Source organism: Orbilia oligospora (assembly GCF_000225545.1).
Source record: "Orbilia oligospora ATCC 24927 unplaced genomic scaffold scaffold00043, whole genome shotgun sequence".
Taxonomy (NCBI): domain Eukaryota; kingdom Fungi; phylum Ascomycota; class Orbiliomycetes; order Orbiliales; family Orbiliaceae; genus Orbilia; species Orbilia oligospora.
The window spans coordinates 1,007,124-1,029,925 of record NW_011645600.1 but is presented as its reverse complement, the minus strand read 5'-3'; the positions used below and the strand labels follow the sequence as shown (position 1 = coordinate 1,029,925).

General features: G+C 44.3%; 8 protein-coding genes across 8 annotated transcripts; 3 read left to right on the top strand and 5 right to left on the bottom strand.

Moving 5' to 3' along the window:
* Window positions 1-142: 142 nt before the first annotated feature.
* AOL_s00043g318 (uncharacterized protein) lies at window positions 143-2,878 on the bottom strand (the record flags this gene model as incomplete). Its single annotated transcript, XM_011120804.1, has 1 exon — window positions 143-2,878. The coding sequence occupies one exon, from the start codon at window positions 2,876-2,878 to the stop codon at window positions 143-145; it is 2,736 nt and encodes a 911-aa protein (XP_011119106.1).
* A 1,036-nt stretch (window positions 2,879-3,914) lies between these two features.
* Window positions 3,915-5,984, bottom strand: AOL_s00043g317 (uncharacterized protein; the record flags this gene model as incomplete). The annotated part of the gene is made up of 1 exon (XM_011120803.1): window positions 3,915-5,984. One exon carries the CDS (start codon window positions 5,982-5,984, stop codon window positions 3,915-3,917), a length of 2,070 nt encoding a protein of 689 aa, XP_011119105.1.
* Window positions 5,985-8,671: 2,687 nt separating this feature from the next.
* On the top strand, window positions 8,672-10,103 carry AOL_s00043g316 (uncharacterized protein; the record flags this gene model as incomplete). The annotated part of the gene is made up of 6 exons (XM_011120802.1): window positions 8,672-8,839; window positions 8,918-9,311; window positions 9,369-9,391; window positions 9,450-9,690; window positions 9,774-9,907; window positions 9,978-10,103. 6 exons carry the CDS (start codon window positions 8,672-8,674, stop codon window positions 10,101-10,103), a joined length of 1,086 nt encoding a protein of 361 aa, XP_011119104.1.
* Window positions 10,104-10,271: 168 nt separating this feature from the next.
* On the bottom strand, window positions 10,272-11,268 carry AOL_s00043g315 (uncharacterized protein; the record flags this gene model as incomplete). The annotated part of the gene is made up of 3 exons (XM_011120801.1): window positions 10,272-10,857; window positions 10,926-11,093; window positions 11,180-11,268. The coding sequence occupies 3 exons, from the start codon at window positions 11,266-11,268 to the stop codon at window positions 10,272-10,274; spliced, it is 843 nt and encodes a 280-aa protein (XP_011119103.1).
* Window positions 11,269-13,163: 1,895 nt separating this feature from the next.
* AOL_s00043g314 (uncharacterized protein) lies at window positions 13,164-14,415 on the bottom strand (the record flags this gene model as incomplete). Its single annotated transcript, XM_011120800.1, has 2 exons — window positions 13,164-14,223; window positions 14,297-14,415. 2 exons carry the CDS (start codon window positions 14,413-14,415, stop codon window positions 13,164-13,166), a joined length of 1,179 nt encoding a protein of 392 aa, XP_011119102.1.
* Window positions 14,416-16,358: 1,943 nt separating this feature from the next.
* AOL_s00043g313 (uncharacterized protein) lies at window positions 16,359-16,730 on the bottom strand (the record flags this gene model as incomplete). Its single annotated transcript, XM_011120799.1, has 1 exon — window positions 16,359-16,730. One exon carries the CDS (start codon window positions 16,728-16,730, stop codon window positions 16,359-16,361), a length of 372 nt encoding a protein of 123 aa, XP_011119101.1.
* A 2,644-nt stretch (window positions 16,731-19,374) lies between these two features.
* On the top strand, window positions 19,375-19,830 carry AOL_s00043g312 (uncharacterized protein; the record flags this gene model as incomplete). The annotated part of the gene is made up of 1 exon (XM_011120798.1): window positions 19,375-19,830. The coding sequence occupies one exon, from the start codon at window positions 19,375-19,377 to the stop codon at window positions 19,828-19,830; it is 456 nt and encodes a 151-aa protein (XP_011119100.1).
* Window positions 19,831-20,138: 308 nt separating this feature from the next.
* On the top strand, window positions 20,139-21,058 carry AOL_s00043g311 (uncharacterized protein; the record flags this gene model as incomplete). Its single annotated transcript, XM_011120797.1, has 2 exons — window positions 20,139-20,695; window positions 20,782-21,058. The coding sequence occupies 2 exons, from the start codon at window positions 20,139-20,141 to the stop codon at window positions 21,056-21,058; spliced, it is 834 nt and encodes a 277-aa protein (XP_011119099.1).
* Between the last annotated feature and the right edge of the window lie 1,744 nt (window positions 21,059-22,802).

Sequence of the window (22,802 nt, the reverse complement as noted above, 5' to 3'; positions counted from 1 at the left end):
ATCAATGGACGCGCAAGTCTGATGGCTTGGCGGGTTAAGCATTTAGATACAAAAGTGAAAGACCAGGATCACAAAAATGCAAGTATACATCTTGAAATATATTCTTTACATCCTGTCGACATTCGGTGGATTTTGCAGATAATTATCTCTGTAGAATAAGGAGAGGGTATGGGGGTCCCGTCGGGTCTAACGGCGGGATGAATATGGATCCGCTTTGCTTCCTCAAATGTTCCATCGCCACGGTATTCATGAGATCTCCTTGGCTGGCTCTTTCTACTGCGACATATTCATCAAGTTTAGAAGATTCACACAGCACGGGACTGAAAGGTATGCTGTATAGGGACGGATACGGCTCGTAGCCAGGTCGTCTATGGTAAAGCGACAATATTGCAATCTCGCTGAATAGATCGTCAACGAATAAGACAAACGCCCATTTCTTTTGATCATTGTCATCTTGAAATATCAGGCGCTGGGTGTCAGACTTAAAACAGGCCATAAGCGTGCTTGCGGGAATGAGTCTATATTCGGGGTTAAAGTCTGGATGCTGGGACCCAGGTTCTGGGGGTGATAGAGTAGCAGGTTGTGCGTCTGGAGGAGGTATCTGATTGGTATCCACCTGGCTAAGTCCTGCTACCTCACAATAAAAGCTCAAGTTAAATGGAATGTGCGAAAACAAGACTTGAATAAACTGAGTGGGTCCTAAATTAAGAATCTTATGCTGGTTGGGGCCTTTGGCAATACGATAGTGTACCCAAAGTGTCGGATTTTGTGATGTTGGACCGTTAGGATTATCGTGGAAGTTATCTTCTCCGATCGGAATGTCGCTGACGAGTAATTCGATAGAGGTACCAGAATCTGAATCAATATTCTCGTCTAGACTCTGAGGCTTAGGATCATTGAGGCTATGGGTGGGTAAGTGGCACAGGTTCAATTCGGGTACTCTTGGTACTTTTTCTATTTCGGATAGAATGTTGTAGTTCGCCACCGGGTAAGGTCCTGGATCGTCCATGATCTGATTGAAACATTCGCCTTGGTAGTGTATGCCCCCCGGGAAGATTGATATTTTCCCAACTTCCTCGGGGTTGTGGCTAAGCCTTATTAATGAATTTAAGACAAAGCAGATTCCGTTCGTAACTTCCGCGCTTTTGCTTGATATGTTCGAGAGATTCCCGACCCGGCCCTGGGAGTTGTAGTAACCTACTTTCCCACTGAATAATATTTGGGCAAGTGTGAAAGGTGTAAATTCCTCGTATGACGTCATACGCAGAGCATCCTGGGCAGCAAGAAGTCTCCTAAAGTCTAAGGAGCTCGGCCTGAAAAAAACTTCAGGTGGTTTAAGGAAACCAAAACCAGGGCTACGGCCCAGGTCGTGCCCATCCAAATAATTTCGACTGTGCTCAAGAAAGAATATTAGACCAGCTCTCGAAGGTAATATTGATTGATCAACCTCGCAGATGGAGAGGCAACGTGAAATATGGAATAGAAACCAAGACATATGGATAAATGGTGCGGGGTCGCAGTTGCCTTGGGCTTGCTTTAGCATGCTATCAAAATGCACCTGACCGAGGGATAAAATAGATTCGCATGCTGCTTTGCTGGCATGGTGGCCTTGATCATCCCCCCTCACCAATTTTAGGTAGTTCGTATATGTCGCCGCAGCTACCCTCGAAAATTGTGTATCTGCACATTCTGGAAACCATCTTTCTACCGTCGATAGCAGCCCTAGGCCTTGGCTCGCCTTGTTGGCATATACCCAAGAGTCTGGGGGTCTAGAAATCATAGTAATAAAGGCTGAATTCTTAAATAAACTGCACAACATTAAGGCTCCAAATAGCTTCCCCATGCTCTCGGAAATACTTCCTGACAATGCTTCTTCGGAGTTTTCTCCAAAGATCTCCCTTAGAGCATTTGACCAGCTTACCCGTGTACATACAGTCGCACTCATAGAAAAACCTTCACCAACAGGGGCAAATAACTGTTGAACTTCAACGACGCGTCGGTATCCTGACGACCTGGTTGCCAATTGGCTCTGGGGGCCAATTACAGACTGCTGAGTGAATTCTATAGCAACAAAATAACCCCCTGCTCCTTTTCGCTTGGTTGCACTCGTGTGTTTGAAGACTACTTGTCTAGAACCTGCTGTTCTAATCTCCACGTCGAGGTCTAAAAGCCACGAGGCGATTGCCGCAATCAAGGCACAATCCGCACCCCCCACGATCAATGCCTCGTTAATTTTCCCAGAGGAAACTTGGTTCAGTCCAAACAGTGCTGACGCGATTTGAACCGCGTTTCCTCTCACGAGCTGCTTCGGTTCTTTATGAAGACCATAATATAGACTGGATATTCCTGTAAGATGGTTCTTAAAGTTTGAGTGCGATAGAGCTCCCGCGCAAGCTTTTATTAAGTTGATCCATTGTGTCATAGTCGGCGTAAATTCGACTGGAGGGTTCAGTAGTTTGAATAGCTCCCGTAGTATCAATCCAGAATGGTCAATTCCGTAGAAGTCTGCTAGTATAGAACAGAGAGAGACTATAGATAGACCCTCAGCTGAGTCCGCTAGGCTCCTGACAATATGCTTTACACCAAATCCAAAGTATAAAGCGCTATTGAAGCTAGAAAAGGCCCTTAGCTTTCCGACGGAGTTGTATACTTCAATTTCCGCCTGATCACCAAGTTTGAATCGTCCTAGCACTGCGTAGGATGCAGCGAGTGTGAATGCTTCGATGCCAGCTTTTGAGAGACGTGCGAGCACATCGACTGTAAATTTGACGGAAGATCCAGCGAGGGTGACCCAGTCTATCTGGCCGGAATTTGAGAAACCGCTGTCTCCGGACCCGCCGCTTTGGAATGATATTAATGCGTTGGATGGTGCAGACATGGCGGCAGGGTGCGCATGTGGGTTTCTGAATATCGAATAAGGAAAACCTTTAGCTGTAAATGGTCCGGTTGACAAATTAGTTCATAATCGACATTTGACTTGGTAGATTGTGAATCCGTGTTGACTAAGTAGTTTGGATGAATGAATGAACGGGCCCAAGCCTAATTATATGAGGCGCCCTCGAAGATAGTTGGGTGTGGTGATTTGTGTGGGTAAATATTTTCGAGATCCTTCATGTCAGAGTTCGAGAGTTCGAGAGGGGTAACAGAACAGGTCATGAGCGCTTAAGCTAGGTGTTTTACTGTTATGCATGAAAGTGCACAAGGCTGAATAAATTGAGAATGCCAAGAGTATGCGCCTCGTTGTACATGTATTCGTGTTCGACGATGTACAGTGCATGGCCATGGGATGCATAAGATCTATATAGCTATAGCTATACAATCGAAATCATTGACTTAAATGTCGAAATACGACACCACTCATTCGCAGGTGGCCTTCATGAGATACCTACAAACTATGCGCACATAGATATAGATATGCAGATAATTATATAAGTTATTGAGATTACCTTTTCATCCATGAAGGCTGGAAACTGTTTGGGGCGTCATCCATGATCGATGATCATTTATTAAACCCCGAGGCTGCCCAGAGCGGCTATGAGGATCTACATGATAGCTTATCGAATTTACATGTAGAGAATTGAAATTTTATTCATAGCGAGTCATTTAATCAGCCTAAGGAAGTGCCCCATTAGAAGATATCAAGTTACATTTTTATATTTTTTTTATATGCTACTCGAAATAAATACATAACTTATATTGATGGAGAACGGTCTCGTTCCCAAATGGAGAACGAAATTTGAGCTACTGGCGCGGTATGTTTCTAGATTTAATATTTAGGGGACTGTCATATGTACGATATCTCTAATAATCTTAATTTGAAAACATAGGATAAATATACACTTGGTGAAATTAATAATGCATAGAATGAGGCCTCGAGGTAGATCTTATATAGGTATCCTTTCAGGTACTCGTCTTCAAAACCCACCCTGAAGAGCTGTCAGGTCAGTCCTAACACAATCAGAAGTAGCTATCAAGCTACCATAATTCGAGCAGGCCATAAATGTCGCAGCGTCTGCGTAGTACAGTGGGAAAGTACCATCACCAGTAAGAGCCCCAGGGCAGACCCAAAATACAGGATCAGAGACAGGATTGCTTTCATTATCGGGAGTAAACAATAATGTGGTAGAGTTAAGCTTGAAATAAACGGCGTGGTGTTCTGAGATGTTGATGTCAAGAAGATCGTCCAAGGGGTATTCATATAGCCCATAGTCATCGACGATGTTATTAGCTTTGGATGTGCCAGCTTGAAGCCAAACTAAGACTGTGATATCAGTTTGACCTCCATTGTTGTATTCCCTAGTAATACCGTAGGATTTAGTTGTTGCAAAGTAATAGGGTGTCCAGTTGAGGACTGGTCTATCTGCCGATGACATCTCATAACCAGCGGCGTTTGGGTATATTCCCGTAATGTAATGCCCGTAGTAGGTACCTGCATGATTTGAGACATCGCTGTTTACCAGCTTGTAGGCTCCTATCGCTGCAATTGTTTCAGTAACGATTGGGACAGAGGAGGTAGCGGTACCGTTGGCTACCCCGAACTCCGTCGTGGAAGACGTTGGCTCTATGACACTTGAAAATTCTGAGCTAGATATAGTTTTGGTGATAATTCCAGTTGGAGAACTCGCTGCTCTCGAACAAGCGGATAAAATGGAGCTGCTAGGATAGTTGGTCAGGTCATTCTCCAAGCTTCTTTTATCAGCGGGAATATGTCTTTTTCGTGTTCTGGCGCTTGCAGTGACAAATCTTGTGACAGAAGTGTCCCCAGCCGTCGTAGTAGACGTTGACGTCGACGAAGGGTCGGTGAATAAAGCATAATATGAGGTACTTATACTTGTTGATGTTGAAGTGGTGGTTGTGGTATGACTGTTATACGAGAGGATTAAACTACAGTAGGCCTCCAGGCGAAGAGAAGTAATTATATCATATGCATCTGGCACCATGGAGCTAGATACTGTCTGAGAAGTTGCCGGGTTGGAGTCAGAGCCGGAATTGCGGCCAGAGCTGGAACGAAGTGAGGTCGAACTCAAACTCGACACTGGGGCCACTGTTGCTGTTTTACTTGAACTAACTATACCCGTACCTGAAGTAGTTGGTTCAAACGAAGAAAAATATGAAGTTTCATATTTATCCTCATTGTTTGCAATAAATTGCGCCTTCTGTAGCCTGCTATTCTCGGGTATTGGAATATCTACTGGTAACATGTAGAGGTCGTAAAAGTTTGCCCGTTTTACAAGCTCTCTACTGCGCATCCTTGCAATTGTTGAGTTCAGAGTGCCGGCTAGTTTGTAGATGATCCATCTTCTCTGATTTTGATGTAGTTCGACTCGACCAACGGTGGTATTCCAAATCCACTCTCCCACGTAATCGGAGCTCTGCAAGGTATTAGCCGTGTCTACGGTATGTCGGATTTCCCGAAGCAACGACAGAACACTTGCTGACTCTTGCTGTAACGCCTGGATGGCGGATGCATTGTATCTTAAAAATAAATTTTCCGAGGGATTCCGAGAATTTTGTAATAGATTTTCAACGTTTTCTGCCAGGGTCAAAGAGACTAAACGATCTCGCCCTGGGGCCGCTAGAATGGCTCTTCCCGTATCATCGTCTAGTTGAAAATAAAAACTACTTAATGTTTCTTCCAGCACGAACCCGCCTCGTGGCGCACTAGTAGAGGATGTTGTAGCGTCCTGGGTCGAGGATATGGCGCTTGATTGAGAAATTGTCGTTGTCGAAAAGTTAGAGACAAAAGTTGGCCATACTAATTGGTTGCATTGTGGTAATCCAGTATCGCAGGAGTCGAGGGTAGAGGTGATCGTATGAGCATTCTTCACTGTCTCATATACGATGGTCGTTGTGTAATTCAAACTCGAGGTTTGAGCTTTGGCGGAATCGGGTAGAGAAAGGATAGCAAGAATGGCGGCATTTCGTAAGATTGAGCCGGGCGCCTTGATGCTTCCATGGGAGCTAAACGTCATAGACGGAAACATGTTGAGCAATTTTGGTACCTCGGATAAGATGTTTTCCGATATTTAATTGCTGTTTAGTTCTCCTAGGATCCTATCCTCGAGATTTCGTAATTATGACGTCGAAGTAATTTAACAGGTACAGATAATACATGTGGAGATGTTAGGATTAGTTGCTTTGTGCATCAAGATCGGCCTTTAGTTCAGAATTGTAAGGGGAAAAAGCGTTATACTGTTCTCTTATTTCTGTTATTTCACATCTATTATTACATAACTTGCTCGTAGTTGCCGTTAATTCTGGCATGGTTATCGTGAGCCCTAGGTTATCTTGGTGGAGCCGACGTTTTTGCGACATTAGATCCTAGATACATGACTATATAGAGTAAGGATTTACAGGCAGTACTATATCGATTCATAATATTTCAGTAAAAAGGTTGTCTCGTACCCTGACCTGGAAGCACTAGTATATGATCGCTATTGCGATTACCGACTTGCGCGTGATCGTGATATATCGATATATAAATTAGCTTTATAGTTTAATTAGCAAAAGCGGCAAGCTGTCGACAATTTAGCCGGCCTTGATTTTATGGCACATGTGGTCTGTAATTTTGGTGGTGCGTAGAAATTAAAATTTATAAAATAGCAACATTGAACGCTTTAACGGAAGCCGGAAGGAAAGGAAAGAAAAAACTCGAGAAGTTTATTTAAGCGTATCGATGCTTTTTGTGAAGTGGGATCGACGTCGAGCTGCGGCGACTAGTAAGATCAGATTCCAGTCGATCAAAAGTACACTCCGTAGTAGCATATCTCACTCCCATGTGGCTTTGTTTGAAACGCTCTCTTTTTCCGCTAGGGTTTGCATATATTATACTAGTAGTGGTCTAAAATATAATTAATTCGTATCTGCTGCGGATACGTAAGTACATGCCCCCGAGATCCAGGAGAGTGTATACATGTACGACAACCCTAAATACAAAAGATTAGCTTCTGAATGAGATTTCATGTACGTATACGGGCAATCGTATTAGATTTCTATGGATCTAGCAAGCTTGCAAATCTGAATATCCAGTAAGTTCTGGACTTTTTGCGAAGTATTTGAGCGCTTATCCTATCTATTAAACAATCTTGGATAGACCTTAACACTCAGAAGGCCTTATATGAGCTCATGATTATCACTATCATGTAAAATATCACGGTCGACATAGTCTCCCAAACCAAAATGCCGTATAGAAGGGCAAGTTGGTTGATTAACGGCTAGTGTTGCATAAATCCAAGGTCGCGAAGTTTGAACTTAAAGTCGCAAATTTTGGGAATGAGAACAACAGAGATGACTAGAAAGCTGGTATGGCTCTACTGGTCCAGACCAAGGCTCTACTACATTTAGAGAATAGTCATAATATAAGCATAGATGTAACGTTAACGCGTTGAGATATTAAAAGCTTGAGTTTCAGTCTGGAGCTCCACATCCAGTAATGATTGGGAATAGTTATTTCTAACCGAAGGCCGAGATATATATCGACACACTGACACCCATAGCGTGTATTTCCTAAGATTGAGCGTTTATCATACTATCGATATCGCCGTTCATATGACTATGCTTATAAATGATATCTTCTCTGTATAAGCCAATATTGGCTTGTAAATGCACGATCTGTATGCGTTCCTCCTTTGACTATATCCACTGCGCGCTGCGCTAATCACCCCAAAGGCTTTTACGAAGCCGGCCACCTAACATGCGTATCTTAAAAATACTTACCACCTTGACCACTATCGTGCTTGCGGCGGCCCCCGCTAGTGCAGCGATTACCTCTCCGACCCTCCAAAAAAGGGGAGAACTCGGCTGTCACAGATCTGGTACATACCTCCAAGACGTCACCCACGGCAACAAAGAACTCCTCGAAAAGACTATTTCCGAAGCATGTAATAATCTCGCTGGTATATACTCACGGGAAACTGAGCGCCAATGGTGTGCGCAGTTTCGTTTGCACCGTATCGACTTCTCGGTTCAAAACTGGACTGAGAAACTACTTACACTCCACGTCGACGAGTGCACCGCAACTTTTAGAAGGAATGCGATGGATTGCCCTCGCGGAAGTTATAACCTCTATCACTTCTTTTATTTTAGCTTTGATCCAAATTTTGGGAGTTGTTGGAAACCAATACCATCGGGGGAAGCAAATCAAACTAAATATTAGGCTTACACCTCAATTGCAATCAAGAAGACCGGGTGGCTGGCAATTCGCCATTGCGTGCGATCTACACGGAGGAGAATTCGATATTCAAGTCGTGGTCAATTATTACCACTCTGAGATGAAGGCAAGGATATTCCTGAAGGGGTGAAAGAGGGCTAGTATTAGTTCAATACCTATTGAAGTTCATAACTTTTTCTTTGTAAATTAAACCTTCCAACTTGATATTTTCGATTGGACCGGTTATTCGGTCCGTTCCCTGCATTCTTCTGTCGTACATTCTCCACTTCGTTAATCGACGATACCCGACTTCCCGACAAGGAGGTCAACCCCCTGCATCCCTCTCTCATTCTTTCCCCGCAAATTGTGGTATTTCATGCGTTGGTGTATATATAAGATTCCGAACCTCCGAATCATGTCATGCTCTCTCCACTTTGAACGATAATTCATCGGGAAGATATTGTGGTGAAGTCTGAATCTGGTGGGGATATCGGAAGGGCTAGAAAAATGACGATAATTACAATGTCGTCAGAAAATCATCAGGAGTCGGGTGCGGCGAATGGATCCACCGTGCCGCAGAAGTTGACGCCAAACGCTGCCGCTGGAATCCCAAGAATTCCGATACCAGGGCCGAAAGCGTATAACCACGAGGTAGAGACAAAGGGAGATGATACTTGGTCACCAGCTACTGTACGGTGTTAACTTTCTCGTTGTTGAGTCTGACTGCAGCAGCGCGAAGTTAAGCATCTAAATAATTATTTTCTATAGTACCAAAACTACCTTCCAACATGGCCAACAGATAAATATCCTTCTCTCGAGCCATTCACACACGTGGATCCAGGAAGCAGAGCGGATCCATCATTTCCAGACCTTCATCCACCCGGTAGCAAGCATACGTCCATAAACCCTACAATTGGTACAAAAATCACTGGTGTTCAGCTTTCCTCTCTTTCCGATGCAGGTAAAGACCAGCTGGCTCTTCTCGCCGCACAAAGGAAGGTTCTAGTATTTAGAGACCAGGATTTTGCAAGCTTGCCAATTGAGAAGGCACTAGAATTTGGGTCCTATTTCGGTAGATTGCATGTTCATCCTAGTAGTGCTACAACGGCGACCCACCACCAAATACATATCGTGCATCGTGGGGCCGGAGATGAAACGTGGAGTAAGTTTTTCAAAGGTAGATGTAGTCATGTGAGTTTTCACACGGATACTATTACAGAAGAACAGCCACCTGGAACGACGGTATGGACTAGGGTTTCAATTAAAACTATTACAATTTTTTATACTAATTACCGCTTAGTTTATGTACATCTTGGACTTGCCGGAATCAGGTGGTGATACTATCTTCGCGGATCAGGTTCAAGCATACAAAAGACTATCGCCTAGTTTTCAGGAGAGGCTACATGGGTTGAAAGCTCAGTACGCTGGACCAGATGGTGGTCGAGGGGGCATCTGCCGGCGAGAACCTGTTATGGTTGAGCATCCTATTGTCAGAACACATCCAGTGACTGGAGATAAGGCATTATATATTACTAAGGGATGTAAGTACAATCCTTCAACTTAAAGCTACTTAACTACCCAGTTTAGGAGTAGATATAGGCCGACTGACAACAAAGCGATTCAGCCTGCAAGGGAATCGTAGGATGGAAGAAAGAGGAGAGCGATATGCTTTTAGGTTTCTTGAACAGTCATACAGCCGGCGGCCAGGATTTTCAGGTTAGAGTAAAATGGAAGAAAGGAACGGTAGTAGTGTGGGATGTGAGTCCTATTTCCCCACATGTCCTTTTTCTATTCTAGTATAGTGACTAATGTAAAATTGGATTGATAGAATCGCGTAACTGCACATTCCTCCATTTTAGATTGGGAGACCGGTGAAAGAAGGCACCTTGCAAGAATCACCCCGCAGGCAGAGAAGCCTATAGAAACTCCGTTTGTAGACATAAGTCAGGGCTGACCGGTCTCTTGCTCTTTCCCGGCTTCTCTCAGCAATAATTTAATTAAAGAAGCAAAATACCCTCCTAGGCATCGATGCCTCATATAGTCATACGACCACTAAAAAGAGCTTTTGCGCAGCTCGAAAGAAGAGAAACCCGAATTTAGAGTATTTGCGGTGGTGTATGGATCAAAAGCTCTCATAATCACAGCCATCATCGTCGTAGTCACCGTAGTCGTCGTAATCTCCATTATCGTGACCGCAACCATCATCTCCATAGTCACCGCCGTCATGATTACCATCATAGTCGCAATCTCCAACCTGGTGGTCATCCTCATCTCCATCGCCATTATCCCTGCTATCATTGCCTTCATCTTCGTAATCATCATAGTCGTAGCCACTCCGACACTCTCCGCCACCATAGCCGTATCCAGAACCTCCACTACAGCCACTATTACCTGTAGGGTATTCGCGGTTGGTATCACTTTCATTGTAGAGATACTCAGCAGAGGCATATCCGGTCCTCTCTTCGCAGTCACCTCCATATTCACTTCTTGTGTCATTTCGGCTTGCACATTCCCTCGCCGAGTCAAATCTGCCTCCGTATTCGCTACTAAGAGAATACCATGAGGTCTGATAGTTCGAGGTAGAGGAACTGTCGGGTGTGAGCCTTCCAGAGCGCTCGCAATTCATATAACGTTCAGCCTCGGAGCGACTATCAAACCTGCGGTGCTCGTTGTGAGGGTGACCGAGGACTTCTGGTGCAGCTCTAATCCTATATAGATTACGGCAAGGCGAGGTATAAGTAGAAGCTCCCAGGATGAAGGATGAGATGTTAGTTACCAGTCGGGGTAAATTCCAGGGTTCCGACCGCTTCTAACTGCATAGTGACGCCCGGTGCCACTATTGGATGATCCAGATCTATTCAAAGCCCTCTCGGCAGCTTCTCGAGACGAGAACCTCTGGTGAATATTTGACGAGTACCTATCAGTACTGGGGTGTACTTGGTCCCTAGTCATAGAATTGTAAAGTTAATCAACTTGAAATGCATCAAGCCGGGTGGTTAGTAGCGGATTCGCAGGGCCGGGGGAGCTGACCTATAGCTATCAAATACACCGGTTTGACGGCCGTTGGCAATAGCATAGCTTCCATCTCGGCCATACGGTCTTCTCTGATAGTTTGACATTTTGTCCGAATTTAAATTTCCTTCAGGGAGCTTTTGGTTAGTCGCTGTCAAGAAAGAAGTGTAGGTGAAGCTTGGGTTTTGGTGTGATGATTGCTAATTATAAAGCAAGAGTGTTGATGTGAGTACTTCACTGATTCAATTACCTACTAAGAGGTACCTACCCCCTAAGAGGTGCCTGCTTAGGTAAGTGCTCAATATATTGCAATGATATCCGGCTTTACGAGCGCCATCTGGAAACCAAATCATGTCACCATCCTCATGGCAACTCTAAATTTGAAGGCCACGGTACCGTTGTGATATCAACGTCGAGGTTCAATTTTAGTAGCAAGTAGGTAGGTAAGTACATAGTATATAGCCACATATGTGGCGCGGCTGGTTTATAGGATAGATAAGTTAAATAGCTGGATACTTCGATATCTAAGTACCTCTTTCTTACCTTTTACTTGTCCAATTATAATTAAGGAGTGCCTGGGTCATTCACGGCTGGACTTCTGGTAATATACCAATAGTATTACTATATAGAACCGACCAGCTATGCATATGTAGCTAAGTTTGTATGCATATGAAAATAACTATATACTTATATATCTATATGTATTTACACATTCGAATATTCTCTAAATGTTAAGTTATTTGGCATATAATATATTTGTACATGTATGCAGTATACGAAGATAACTCCGACTTCAATGATGATCTTCGCCTCGAGCGCTTGGATTCAAGGGTAAGTTGTGATCAGTCTAGAATCAAAGGTATCGTGTTAAATGACCCTACCAATCTAGGACTTCGGTACGGGGCGGCCTTTGCCGGATTTAAAGATTACCGTACTATCCTACTTCTAAGTAAGTACATATGCACATGGTACAGCTCTGCTGATACACTAATGTAGTTGAAACATTGCAGCAATTGCAATACATACATTTATAAACACCCACCCCTATAATGAACATTAAATATAAGTAATGCGCTTCGAAGCCAGGCCAAAAGCCTCCGTTTGAGCGAAAGCGCAACTGAAAACGGCATTGATATCGACTATGCCGTATCATAAACGTTAAACGCCTATAAAAAAGCCATTCTGATAACACGCGGGTTGACCAATTCCCGACAGTCCAGTTTCTCCACCACAAGCCCAACAGTGAGATCACAAGGCCACCCCGGAGCTCTGCAGCTCATACATGCTCCTTCCGGTTCCATAAAACTCGGTGGCTTCCGTAAGCTCCCCGTTACGGAGGAGCCTTCCGTGAAATTACGTACCCAAAGCACGCAAAACGAGTAGGTAATAAGCGGGTCATACATCCACAAAAAGATGAACTGGCATGCATGCAGAATGGGAACAAAAAGGTTAAAGTGAATTAGTTAGGGGTCTTTAAAAGAAAGAATTAAGTAGTAGTAAGAAAAATGGTAGTAGTTACTATATATATTAGGACTAATACAGAAAGATTAAAATGCAAGGCGCCTCATGATACCCAATAGAAAAAAAATAGTTAGTAACTTAAGAAATAGATAATAGAAAAGTGAATGTGGTCATTATTCATCCTCGTTCCCTTCGACATTCCCAGTCTGGTATCAAACGTACACAAGCCCAACTAAACCGACCGCCAACTAGAAAAATCCACAAGACTCAATACCAAAATGAGAAGAAACACCCTAATCTATTATGATTCCAAAAAAAGGGGAGTGGAGAAAGAGAAAAAAAAAGGTAGAAGAAGAAGAATAGAAGAAAGGAGGAAGAGAGACCGAAGAAGCCAGATAAAGATCAAAGAGGCCGTAAAAAGGTATTCGAACAAGGAGTAAATGAGAACGCTCTTAAATGCATCATCAAAAAACAACGAAAGCAGGATGAATGTATGTATGTATGTATCAGGGGATATGATGGGGTTTTTAGCGGAACGGAGTTAGTGAGCTGGAACTGCAACTTCCGATAGCCTCGGAGGCACTACCATGAACGAGTCCGTAGGGAATAGGTTTTTGATAGCCGCTTCAATATCCATCATGGTCATCATATTTTTTATTTCGAGGTTACCACAGACCTCATCGACATCGTCCGCGAAATCCTCGTCGTACATTTGGTCAATGAGTTGGTATCCTTCGTCGTAAGTATAGTGAGGCTCACTGTCGGAGTCGGAATCTTCTTCGTTGTACTCGCCCCAGTCTTCTTCCCGGATCAATAGTCTGTCCTCCTCGTCATAGACAACCTCCTCCTCTACCACAATAACCGGCTGCTGCTTGACCGGGAATGGAATAGTCATTTTAAGCGCTTTTGTAGGTGTAACGATTGTCGGAATAGGGCTGAATGAAGGAGATTTCAGAGATACCTCATCGTCGTCGTAATGAGATCCATCTGATGCATTATCATCAATTACACTGTCCGGGCTTGGGGGTCGAGGAAGAGGAATTGAAGGTGGTGCAGAAGGAGGTGGAGATGGCAAAGCGTATGTTGGAGGAGGAGAAGGCAAGGCTGAGGTCGGAGGCGGTGAAGGTAGACTGGAAGTTGGTGGAGGATTTGGAGGTGCCGTTATCAACTCGGAGTTCGGCCGCGAAGCTGGAGGTGATAATGGGATTACCACTGTCATGGGCTGTTGACTGTTCCAAGGAGCCACCGCCTCAGAACTAGATTGCGGAGGCGATAGTGGTGCGTCTTCCTCCCAAGGACATGCATCTGCTACCTTCAAAGTGCTGCTCGCTGCTTCGGATTTCGAGCGGACCGCTAGAGGAGCAGTTGGTCGGGCTTGAGACGGGACAACTGCGGGAGCGCTTGTTTTCCTTCCGCCGGCTGGTTCATCCCAAGGACACACCGGATCGTACGCCTTTGATTCGGGCGGCGTATCCGGAATAAGAAGGGCCACTGGGGAAACTTCCTTTGTAGGAGGAGGATTTTGTAGAGGTGCGGAAATTTCCATTTCAGCATTCTCGGGCGTCTGAGCACCACGTCCAAGGCCAAATGTATTCTTAATCCTATATCCCCATGTTAGAGAACTGATCGAATCCAAAGACGGATGCATTTTTAAAATTGACTAGTAATACATACCAGGATTTTCGGGACCCGGTTTTGCGGCTGCTAGGAGCCCGCTTTACTGACCACCATGAGCCGGTAGACTCGGCAGGCGTTGATGGCGCCGAATCACCTTGAGAACTTGCAGAATCCATCTTGTCGTCTGTCGTTTATTTTGTGTGTCTTGAGAATGATGTTTAAGAGACAGCAAATTGATGGGCGGGGGGGTTCTGCCTTAAAAATTGCCGAACGAATTAGTTCTTAGTGTTCGATGTAAAGAAAAGCGGGCAATCCCTACCTCTCGCCTCTAGTTAATCTGGAGTATGACCCTGCTCGAAAGTATACGTATTGGTCGGTCTTCCTTTTCCCTAGCCTCAGGTATCTTGAATAGGTTATCCAGCAAAAACAGTGGCATTCCCTGCCCTCAGAGATATATATAGCCGGCAAGGTGTATATTTGTACTTCGACCCGTACCCAGCAAGCCAAGGAAATTTTCAAATTGAATGGAAATAAAGAAAAAAAAACTGGAAAGGAAAAAAGAGCACCACTTTCGCCCTTTTCCCAGCTCGCCTAGCTCGCTTCTAACTGCTCTTTGGTCCTTCAATTAAATGCGGCAGATGCATCAGCTTGCCAGCAATGGGCAAGTCTACGGCCAATCCTCCGCTGGGTATCGGTGTGCTATCAGCTCGCCTGAACTAAACCCCGTTAGCGAGAAACCATTCCGACCAGGGTTGCCACTGACATGTCTAGGCCTCAGCATGAAGTCGCTGTAACTGAAAGGGGCAGTTTCCCTATTTCGCAATGACTTGGCTGATTTAATTATATCGCCGCATTGGGCAGTCGAACAAAACGAAGATTCCCTATTCAGGACTGGTATATTCTCGTGGGACTCCAACTGGTCGGGACCACATGCCTCAAGCAGGATCGACCTTCGAAACACAAGCCCAGCGCTAGTCAGCTTAGCATGGGACTTTTCGGGATTTTCAAGATCCAAAAAAAACCCACTTGTGGACGCGAACGTCAGAGGTTGGCTTTTGATTTGAAGAAATTCCCCCCATTACATGCATAATCAGTGGATAAATTTATCTCGAATGTTTCGATATCTCTCATGGTACACGGGCCAGCGCTTCATGTCCTTTCGCATGAAGAAAAGAAGCCGAAGATCGAAGGTTTTGGAGGCGTTTGGTTTAATATGCACCCCCGGTTCTAAGATTATACCAGTTTAATTTTAAACTCTGGGCTTTCGGAGATGAGAATTCAAGGAAATTCAACGACGCTAATTACTCCAGACAGTTGGGACGAGTTTGATTCTCGCTAATCTATGTCCGATCTAGATTGGTTATGGTCACCGCTCTTGTGATGACCTTTCGTGTTCAAATGAACAGTTTAGCAATAACCGTTGGGATTTGAGAATCGGATCAGGTCATCTGTGAAATATTTCGAGCTAATTAATCACTAAGCATAATCAAAGATGGCATAGTGTTAACTGTATTTGAATCAGGTGTCCAAAAACTCCGTCGTAACTAAGGACCACTATTCGGGTCTTTCGAATACTTGATTAACACTACATTAAATCTAAAACGTCAACACCGACGGAGGAAGGGAATGCGTAGCGTCCAACGGCATACTCTTTCCCCAATCAGGCCTGCGGGTGAAGAAAAGAAATTCTCCGAAACAAATTCCAGACAAGTTCTTCATAAAATAATACTTTATCGACAATCGGACCCAGAAGCTTGTCTTTCATTAGTAAAAATTTCCGTATGCAAGTAATAACAATTAGAAACACTATTATGTGCGTATCTCCAGAAAGGAAAAAATTGTCGTTAAACTAAGGAAAAAGTATAGGGATGACGATTTTTGATTAGGGGAGAAAGCTGGTGGTAGTTCCGGCTCAGTACAGGGGTCTGTTTCTCTAGTGATATCTCGCAGAGAGTATTGCACCCGAAATGTGGACCGTTGAATCCATGACGCTATTTAAGTGAGGCGTTCATGGTGCATGGTGGCGGTGCTGCCGAAAATCCTTGTAACAGTACTATATTCGGCATTTTACTGCAGTACCGACTGGCCTGGAAAGCGGGTTGAGTGGACAAATGGGTCTCTATGACCACCTAGAATACCATCTGGCGTATTCGTATTCATACTCACAGTAGCGTGAGTTGTAAGATGGGTTATAGTTGGCGGGGCTCCTAGGAGCGGGAGGCGGGTCCGAATAGGTGTTAGAGGATAGGTAGCCGCCGCTATATGAGCCTCCATCTCTTGGGCTCTGAGAGAGGTGCGGGCTTTCATCCATGGGCTCCTCCACTTCTACTTCGTACTCCGCATCCCCCTCCTCATTGTTTCTGTCACTACCCGAGCGTGAGGGTATTTCCTCAATATACCCGCGAGGGCGGCGTTCCGTATCGTAATTATCTCGTACGGAATGTCGTTCGTAGACCGTGTAAAGGTGACCTTCGTTTGAGATCTCCTTCATTTCCCGACGATAAAATGTTTGGTTACCGTGGGAATCAAAATGTCTGTAATATATAGAGTCTCGGAAGTTAGTAACAGTTCTTCTGCAAACGTGCTTCATACCTCGGGTCAGGGGGATTAAACCTACCGCATTGAAACGGTGTGACAAGTCTTCCCGGAATATGTATTATTCCGGGCATTATCATAGGACCTATGGCCCGTAGGAAACGAGGCCCGGCTGTCGGGCTCTACATTAAATCCGAAATGCTGTCGTTGGGGTCGAGATCGAGAATGCTCCGACGCGTTCAAACCCACGGAGGGTCCTCCCGAGCGATATGGGTTTCTCGAACCCTGGGGACGTCTTGTCCCAACGAAACCACTACGATAGGAAGAATCTCGTCTTGAATATGTTGAACTCATGTAGGAAAGTATGCGGAAGAGTTTGGGGTTTTTAATGGTCTCGTTGCAAGACGTCACAAAGAGGGGTCCCCTTTGAATTTGTTGGAGGTTTGAGACTTTGAAAGTGTGGCGATGTAAAGGAGGAGGAAGGAGGAGGAGGAGGAGGAGGAGGAGGAGGAGGAGGAATACGAAGTTAACTGGTTGGGATGAAAGGCTTTTATACTGATAAAGCGCGAATATATAGCTTTATATAGTCTGATTTCAAGACAATGCTGAGCCCACCGAAACAAAATGAGTATAAATGAAATCTTTTATTATACTTGATCTACGAAAGTTTGCCACATCTATGCACTTGATCTCCTATTTTCGGGCATCACGGCTTGGAATATCGTCACAATCGGCCCCGTGGATCGGGCCGACGAGTTCTATAGGCAGAAGAATTATGTATCGATATCGCAGTACCGCCTTGCGCAGCGATTTCCGACTCCGAAATCGGGTACTGATGATCAAACGATGTAATCAAATCTCCAAAAGTTTAAATTTACCGAGCATAACTCGTCAATCAAATAGAAGCTATCATTTAGGCAGCTATATCTCAGTTACATATACCGATTCCGTAGACGCAGCCCGCTACACTATACTAAAGTACTTTAAAGTTCGCATGCTTGATACACAGTACTAAGTTGCGCCTCAGTTTTGGCGATCTCACTAGTAATTGATACATAGCCACCAATATAGATATTCCGAAAGCCGAGTATCGATTCTCGAGGCGAACAAATAGATAAGAAATCGCTACCGGTAAATTAATATATTTCATCAGCATGCACAATTAATACGCGGCGACCGCAGGGCCATCCCTTCGTAAATCCTGATTGGCTATGTGTTGGTTGTTGCATTCTGGCTGCGTAACGTGCAGGACTGGTCACCAGACTGCCTTTCGGAACCAGAAACGTCGAGACACATGGCTATTATCTTGCTAATCAAATCATCCACGATGGTTTTGGAGCTTATATTTAGGGCGCCAGTACTCAATATCTCTCGTTAAGATGTTTTCCTAGAATTATATAGTATAGTCACTTTACGTACTTAGATCTGAAGCTCGATCGAGGGCAAAGATCAACTCGGGTTTTTTTAACTTTTTTCCCACGCCGCCGCGAGATCGACTCGGCTAATTATAGTCCATACATGCGATAAAGGTATCAATTTGATATCAATACTGCTGCTGCTATCGCCATTACTACGAATCAACTTTGAAGTTTCTCTGCAGAAATACCAGGGGTAGAAATATCGGTAACGTTAGAGCTAGCCACTTAGTTAAACGGCATACCGTGTAATTTTGGCCACTTAGGTCCCCGCAGAGAGCCTCTTTACAACGTCCTTCCGAGACCGCAAGACATTTAGGGAAAAAGAAATTTCAGATCGACGAATATGATATAATGGCATATGATCGAAAAGATATGCATCATAGCTAGCTAGTGGATCTGACGCCCCAGCATACGCTTAGGGCGAACAACTAGTTACTAGTATCGGTATGTACTCGCCATACTATAATTCGGCTAACATCAATACCTAAATAATAGCTTATTGTGATTTGACATTTAGTCGCACAGTCAAATTTCGACGAATCATCTGGGAAACATCTGTTTTGGAAATCTACCAATCATGACTCTTAAATCAATATCTAAAATACTTCTTGCCCGTTTGCTTTCACGGAGGTCCAAGTCAACATCCAAGTCAACTAGAAATCACAAGAAAGGTCACATCAAGGAATACTTTGGCGGGTCACACAAGCGAAGACAGCTTGACCAGGAACCTGTTTCTTTAGAGGCATCGCAGACACAAGGCTGGGTGGTTGTGGAAGCCCCGAAGCGTGCAGTGGAAGAGGAAGATGAGTACCTTTATGTAGGATCTGGACTTACATTATATCCCGTTAGCTTGTATTAGAGTACTGGTTCTTCGCAAATTTGTATCATGTTATGTCACTACCGCGTCTTTGTGCTATACTGAGTTTAGGACACTACCCGTAAGCATGAGATTGTGGCCCACGTGAATGTAATTATATAAAAATACTATCCGGAATGGGAATTTTAACTAATTACTTAGACTTATGTCTCCTCGTCCCTTTATCCTGCCACGCCTTAATTTCCTAGATACATCTAAGCTTTGCAAACTTACCGCGAAACATATAAACAAGAGTCAAACCGGGTAGGTATCCCTCTCAAAGTAGCCATAAACCGTAGCCTACCAGAATGTGCCAGTATCACCGAATGAAGAAATGCGGCAAGCACAGACTAGAGGACCATAAAGACGCAAAATCACCTATTCAAAGCCTAATTTGTGACCCGAAATGCGCCAACATAATTAAAGTATTTTGCCGAGGGTTTGCTTGCGAAGAATGTAGGATTTATCCAAGGCCTAGAAATGCAGGAAATCCAAGACTTTGGGTTAGGGAGCATGGCAGTACTGCAGTGATGCTAGAGAAAGCTAGGCGTAAATCGCGTGTCACAACCGTCTCTAAAGACTCAGTACAAGACTACCCTACGGATACTAATAAATTGAATGAAGAGCGATCTAAAGGTGCCCCTAAAATCGGTTCTGAAAATAGTCCACCGGGTGGCGCAAGCGATTCCCTAGATAGCTTGGAGGGCATAGAACCGCAATTCTGGGATAACAAGAAAGAAATGGTTCTCACGAGGTTGAAGAAGAACGTTAACAAAGAGTGAGTGAGTGTTGCCGAGCCCACGAGTATTCGATATGTATAGGTAGATACCTACTTGAAGTAGTCTTGAGGCAAATTATGGTAGTGAAGTTAGCTAGGTTTCTAGTCGTTGCAGTTGAGATATAAAATTTATTTCAGAACAACCTCCTCCTCCTCCTCCTCCTCTTCCTCCTCTGTCAAGCTTCTTTTAGAACCTTCTACCGGCAAACCTCTTTCAACCATCTACTGACAAGACTACATCTCTACCAATCTTTCACATCAAATCACCAAGCCTTTGCCTCTCACTACTTTTTCCTATACCTCACCTAAGCCATGGATGATTCAGAGGACCGGAGGCGCTCCCTGGAGACCGTCTCTGATTCAGAAAGTGCTAGAGGGACAATAGTTCTCTATCACTCCACGTCTTCGTCTGTATCCGAACAGGAATCAGAGGCTGCGGAAAAAGTTGAACTTATCGCGCCAGATCCCAGGATTGAGTCCAAGTACAAGAAATCACGAGCAAAGAAGGACAAATTGAAACGCGTCTTAAAATCCATCTACGATATCAACCCCGACCCTCGCGTCCCATCTCGAAGACAGCTTTCGAACCAATTTTGGGAAACCCGATTTGAAAAAAACAAAGTCTTTCAAAATAATCCAGACTATATTTTCGAGAGCGATGGAGAGTCTGATGATGAGGAAGCAATGCGCCGTCCTCGTGGTCCGCGTCGTGGGAGAGGGTCCAGATACTACAAAAAGATTCATGGAATGAGACCCACTTTACGAACCTACGTTGTTGACGAGGATGGAGAGAAATACTGGTATCTCGATAAGCAGGGAAGAATTATCAGGTGCATGTTTAACTGCTGTGAGGGTTTCGTTGGGGAAATGTACGTCGTATCCTATTTCAAGCGTCCTCTCATATTATAATATTAATGACAACGTACATACACTGACTAACCAACTTCACAACCAGCCGAATCTATACCTTTTTCCTCCTTTCTATGTTTTATCTCGGCTGTTGGATCCTATTCTACACCGCTCATGCCGCTTCTTGGGGTAATCGCGTCAAACCATTCCTGGTTGGCTCTTGGACTGAGGTCCACACATACCCATATGGAGGGCCCACAGTTACTCGTACCATTACAGGGCACATCGTAACTTACGGAACTCCACGTCGATACACCGCTACGACTACTACGGCTCCTGATTATGAGCCTATTAAAACACCGGATATCGGGGTTTGGTATTAGAATGTTAACTCTTGGTTTTCTTCGGCTTAGGGCCAAAGTTTTGACCATTGATGGGATTAGGACTACGGATTCTGATTTACTGGGCTAGCTAGGGCTTTATCGATCTACATTGTCAATACTTGGGGAATTCCATGAACTTTTTACTACCTTACTGTTTTTCTTGCTTCTTCAACTATCGTGAATTCTATCGTCCTTTTCTTTTTACCACATTAAAACAGAAACCGAAATACAACTGAAATGATGTTCCTGGTTTCAGAACTAGTGTTATGCATTTTTATAGCATTTTTGAGTGTAAAGATCGTATATACGTAATAGTTATCAAGATGGCCTGCCCCGCGGGGTAAAGTAATTTTGATTCTCCTCGTTTGTTACTAATATTCTGTATCTAATAATACACCAAAAATAGATGGCCACAATAGATACACCAGCGAAGATTACGTTATACTTTTTATGATCATATGAGATGATGTGGATCAATTTTATCGACCTAGATGACGAAAATCTACCCAAAAAGATGTAAAACCTTATACTAAATCGTTCTCCGAATTCTTTCAGAAATGCCAGAAGCCGGTCGAGGTCTGGCACCCACCAATCCACGGAATCTATTAGGTATAAAAACTATCATTTTTGCAATTTAGATCCGCATCATCTCATAAAAAGGACAAAATAGTCGTCACCGGTGCATCCTAGCCTCGGGGACAGGCGCAGATGAGGGCAGGGTGCATCAATTTCCATCTTTTATGTTCGTTTCCTGTATCATAACTAGCCTTATTCCTTGAGGCCACTATGGCTATGGTGGGCGGGTTGACAAGAATACGATACTGGATTCTGGATATTCTCCGGGCCCGATAAAATTTTCAAGCGGTCTGAAGCCGCCTGTGCAACCTCAAAGATCGCCAACCTGCATATCTTTGCCTCGATAGTGCGCTCCGCCAACTCATACCCGCCAGGATCTGAAGCTTTCACGATCTCATAGTATAGTCCTGGTTCTGAAACTTGTGTTACCATCACGATGCATGAACAATCTTGCGTTGTCACCCTCAAAAATGCAACAATCCGCGCCAAGATAATCAAGCTTTAACCATAAACTGTCCAATCTTTCCGAGGGATTACCCAATTCTTTGAATCTGAGTAATCTGCAATCTGCATAATGCGCCCCTCGAGGCACAAATGTCATGGGATGAGAGCAAACAACAGCCCTCCTGTGCCCAGCTTCCAATCCGGAGATCTCCTGATCAAATGATTACGTACGTACGTTCTCCAGCTGTGATCTCACAATCAATTACCGCATATTCGTGCGATTCTCATTATTATGGGCTCGGAATATCCGGGAGGGCTATCGCGCGTCGGAGTTAACCTACATTTGACCTGCCCGAAGAGTTCAGCTGAACTCGTTGATACTACGTACATACAGCTCTTACTTGCTGGCTATTATAGGAGAACGGACCTCCGGAGTTCGGGCTGCCCTGTGAGCATTAACAGCCCATGGGCGCTAATCCCAAAAGTAGTATAGCGCATTTTCGGCCCAAGCTATCCGAAGACTAGCTGAAGACCACTGAAAAAGGGTCCGGGTCCGAACTAATTATATTCATGCACACAGTAACCAAAAGGGTAGGATTGCGATACCCCTCCTTGCCCTGAAAGAAATCTGTACTTGTAATGCCACATAATCGCGGGCGATTGCATCCCCCTTTGATCATTTCTCCCCCATATCGTATTCTCCGTGGATCCACTGCCACATTTT